General features: G+C 40.2%; 1 protein-coding gene across 1 annotated transcript; it reads left to right on the top strand.

The window, feature by feature from the left end:
* Positions 1-1,927: 1,927 nt before the first annotated feature.
* On the top strand, positions 1,928-2,923 carry LOC307235401 (trace amine-associated receptor 1-like; the record flags this gene model as incomplete). The annotated part of the gene is made up of 1 exon (XM_080007482.1): positions 1,928-2,923. The coding sequence occupies one exon, from the start codon at positions 1,928-1,930 to the stop codon at positions 2,921-2,923; it is 996 nt and encodes a 331-aa protein (XP_079863608.1).
* Positions 2,924-4,457: the final 1,534 nt, after the last annotated feature.

Below are 4,457 nucleotides of genomic sequence, written 5' to 3'. Positions count from 1 at the left end.
AGAGCTTTGGCACGCAAAATCTCCGGCGGCCACTCTAGATCCGCGGATAAAATGTCCCAAAGTTGTTCGTGCAGGAAAATTTTTACATCCATGAGTGAATCGCGGCCGTAGAAGATCACTGCCAATGATTTTTTTGGTGGACATTATGCTAAAAATGGAAAAAAATACAAAAATGTGCGTAGTCGACACAGAGCGCCCGCGCAGATGGCGTAAGGGGCAGTGCTGCAATTGCGACCATTTGATAAGTTGACTCCCATGTTGATAAAAGTATTAAACTCCTTGTTTTTTAAAATGTACAAAAAAGATCCTATTTAAGGTACATTTTGGTCAGATAAAAAGTGTGCAATTTATTTGAGATGAATCGTGATTAACTATCAACAATTATGCAAATAATTGCGATTTAATATTTTCATCGATTGACAGCCCTAAAATGAATATATAAATATATATAATTTTTTCGTTTTGTTGTGCACTACACAAGACTTGAGTTGGTTAATATGACTAAATAGACTTGATCTTTTCAAAGCAGTTTTGGTTTTGCCTGTGATACCTGTTTTGGGGCTTATTTCCATTTGACATTTCTAGGCAGACTACGTAGTTTAGTTACTCTCTTCATGGTGGTGGACAGGAATTGGTGGCATTCTGCTCTTTCTGAAATCGATCACAATCTGCTTGGTCTTGCTGATGTCAAGTGCTTAAACAACTTTTTCACAGACTGCGAGATTGCCAATTAGACTCTAACGTTGTATTGGAAAGTACATATAGCTCCCCAGGGAACCGGGAGCTGGAGGAAAAACCGCACAGGGAAGTCGGAATCGAGACATGACACCGACAGCGACCTCAACCAAGTCTCGGAGAGCCAGCCAACTGGGAGGCAACGAGGAGACTGGCCAAACTGGCCTGAATGCTTCTAGCCCTAGTGGCAAAAGGCAATTATAGAACGAAAGAGTATAAAGGTGTAGGTCCTAAGCGTTACACACGAGAATGCTGACTTTCTTCCTCCTAATTCGCGGCAGGGCCAGAGTGAGATGAGGTGGAACAGCTTCTGTTTTAAATGGCCCGATACAGGAATTTCCGTATGATGATGTCAACGCCCTGAAACTTTGACTTTTCCCTGTGCAACCATATCCCCTAACAGAACCCAGGAAAGACACTGCTTCATCCCTTTTAGTTTGCATTAGTTTTATTCCCTTTTTAAAATATACTGTCTCATTAGACTTGAGGCTCCTGTTGTCTATGTGCTTTTGACCCCGGGAGTGTCAGGTGCTACGAGAACTTTGTCCAAGCATTTATTGCGGTCTTCAACAGCCAGACATTCTCGAAAACGAGTGGGAGAGTAAAGTGAAAGAGGAGTCATCCTGACATGCAAGTCACCATTATGTGTTGGAATAGTGAATTTACAATACAAAGCTTTTAGAATTTCATTTAGATTAAAATGCTAAATCGACCACTTTCTTTCAAATGCTAGAACTTTGGATGCATGGAATAATCTACGGGGGCTGTTTTCCAAATTTAGCTCCCGAGGCTATGTTAGTTCACTCTCTCCTGGTCACAAGGCCAGGAGGGAATTCTTGACCCAGTGGGGTTCTCATATGGTGACTGTTGTAGATGAGGTACCATTTTATAAAGCACATCCTCTAAGATAATATTTGGGTGAGTGTTTATCTGTCGATGAGAGGTAAGTCCACTTTACTGCTGCTCACTGCTCACCTTAGCTCACTTTTTTAAACAGTTGGTAATCAGTATAATTTAGCAACAAGCTTTAGAGAAAATAATTCACTCTTGCATTAACTATTAGTTATCAGGAAAACTGACTGCTGAAATATGGCTTTTTAAAGTTATTGTATTGAACTGTATTTTAGAAAAACATAAAAATAGAAAAATGTCTTTAATGTTGTAAGTATTGCTCCCTTCTCCCCCCAGACAGATGGAGACAACTTTCTGCTATGAGTCCAGGAACAGCTCATGTCTAAAGACAATCTACCCCATGTCAATCCGCATCTCCCTCTATGTGATCCTGGGGACCACAGTCACCCTCACAGTGTTTGGAAACCTTTTGGTCATTGTATCAATTGCTCATTTTAAACAGCTTCACACTCCGACCAACTACCTCACCCTCTCTCTTGCTGTATCTGATCTGCTTTTAGGAATAATGGTCATGATTCCAACTACAATTCGGTGTGTAGAGACCTGCTGGTATCTTGGGGATATCTTCTGTAAAATCTCCATGAGTTCTGATGTCTTGTTGTGCACGGCCTCAATTGTAAACCTTTCTTTCATATCCATTGACCGGTATTATGCAGTTTGCCAACCTCTACTGTATCCACAAAAAATTACTGTTCACACTGCAGGGATAATGATTCTTGTTAGTTGGAGCATCTCAGCCATAGTGGGCTTTGGAATGATATTTTTAAAGCTTAATATTATGGGAATTGAGGAGATCTACTATAACAACGTTGCATGTGAAGGAGGATGTTTTTTATTCCAGAGCAGATTATCAAGTAGCATCTCATCACTTCTGTCCTTTTACCTTCCTGGGGTTATTTTGCTGAGCATCTACCTGAAAATCTATCTGGTGGCACAGAAACAAGTCAGTAAATTACAGAACCCGAGCAGTGTGACATCTGGGAAAGTGGCTTTAAAGTCCCAGAGAAAAGCCACCAAAACACTGGCTATAATCATGGGTTTTTTTCTATCTTGTAAGACTCCTTTTTTTTGCTGTAACATTATTGGCCCCTATATTAGTTATTCCATTCCACCTTGGTTGATCGAAGTGCTTTTGTGGGTAGGCCATATTAATTCGACTGTCAATCCTTTTATCTATGCTTTCTTTTACAGCTGGTTCAGAAAGGCATTTCAAATTATCCTTTCTGGTAGAATCTTTAAGTCTGACATTTCAAATACAAAACTGTTCATAGAATGAATCTGTTCTAAAGTTTTCTCTTCGCAGCAGCCCCGCAGACAATTGAGCTCATGAAAAGAAAGTCTGCTGGATGATAAAAAATAAGTTATTACTTTTCTATGATTAGGCACCGTCTAAGACAAACAACAGGGCTTGTATTCAATACAATACTGGACAACTTCCAGGTGTGAAAAAGTGTGAAAGGCAGCAACGTTAAAGAGGAATCACAGCCTGCCCAGTGTCGAGAGAATTTACAGTGAAAATAACATTTACTAACTGTTTAAGATTATATGTATGAAATATTATTTTCTTCTAAAATCACTCTCACTTCACTCATTATATGAATCTGAAATTAAACAAGTTTGTTTTAACAACTAAAAACAGCAAGCTTGTTACCTTTTGCCTATCATACCCATTGTCATGATCCTCCCCCTTGCTGCCCCTGTCTGTCACTAGGGCTCTCTTTCTAACTCCAGCTCCCCCTGTCTCCCACTCAGTCTTTCTGTCCCTCTCTGGCTCCCCCTGTCTGTGTTTTATGTCACCTCAGTTCCCAGTCACTACTACAGTCTGGTATCACACCACCTGTCTCCACTTTCCTCTTCACTCCATTTGTACTTAACCCAGTGCTCTTCACTTGGTCAGTGTCGGTTTGTTCTTGTGTCCTGTTTCTGCATGCGTTGTCCACGGCCCTGCCTGGTCCTCTGTTTTTAACCTGGACTCTTGATGCCTGATTCCCTGCCGACTCCTCTGCTTCTGGTTGTGAGTTCTCCTGTCTTCCTCGTCACAGTCCTTATCCCCTGTCTGCTGCTGGTTTCCCTGGACCCTCATTCCCTTGTTTTGACCCCTACCTGTTCTTCAATAAACCCCTGTTGTATTCCCTACTGTGTGTCTGCAATTGGGTTTGTCCCCCTGACCATCCCACTTCTGACACCCATGATCATTTGTCTGTGGTAATCATTACCATATCTCCTTATACCATACTGAAGTGATTTAAAATATCTTTTGAGGCAAATGGCAAAGTTTCTTGTAATAGCTGTAATCAATCAATTGAATATATTTATTGTACATCTGAAATGAAAATATATTTTATTGTGCCGTATTAATTCCTTCCCACTTGATAATTACATTATAAGGCAAATGTTTAAATGCCTTTTTTAAGAAGACAGTACAATGTAAAGTGAGGATGATTTTAATTCTATTATTCTGAAATTAAACCGTGAGTCATGCCCAATGGGGAAACAACCTTAATCTGTCCTCTGTGGGCCTCACCTGCTCGGCAGAGTACTCCATTTAAGCTTTCTCTTCTTAACTAAAGGAAACTGGGAGATTTGCCTGGGTATGTAAGAAGAATTCACTATCTGAAAGGCCCGGTCCTTCCTCTTGTACTCCCACTCCCACATTCTGTTGTGATGTTTGTTAAGAGTATATGTGTATTCATAAAGAGAAGTGTTACTGAAAAATATTGAGATGATCTATTTTCAAGGCTTAAATATAAAGGCTTCAAAATGTTTAAAATGTTGCACCACAGTATATCTCACAGGATATTCTTGAAAAT

Source organism: Zeus faber (genome assembly GCF_960531495.2).
Source record: "Zeus faber genome assembly, chromosome: 9".
Classification (NCBI taxonomy): domain Eukaryota; kingdom Metazoa; phylum Chordata; class Actinopteri; order Zeiformes; family Zeidae; genus Zeus; species Zeus faber.
The sequence above is the reverse complement of the archived record's forward strand: the minus strand, read 5'-3'. Positions and strand labels throughout refer to the sequence as shown.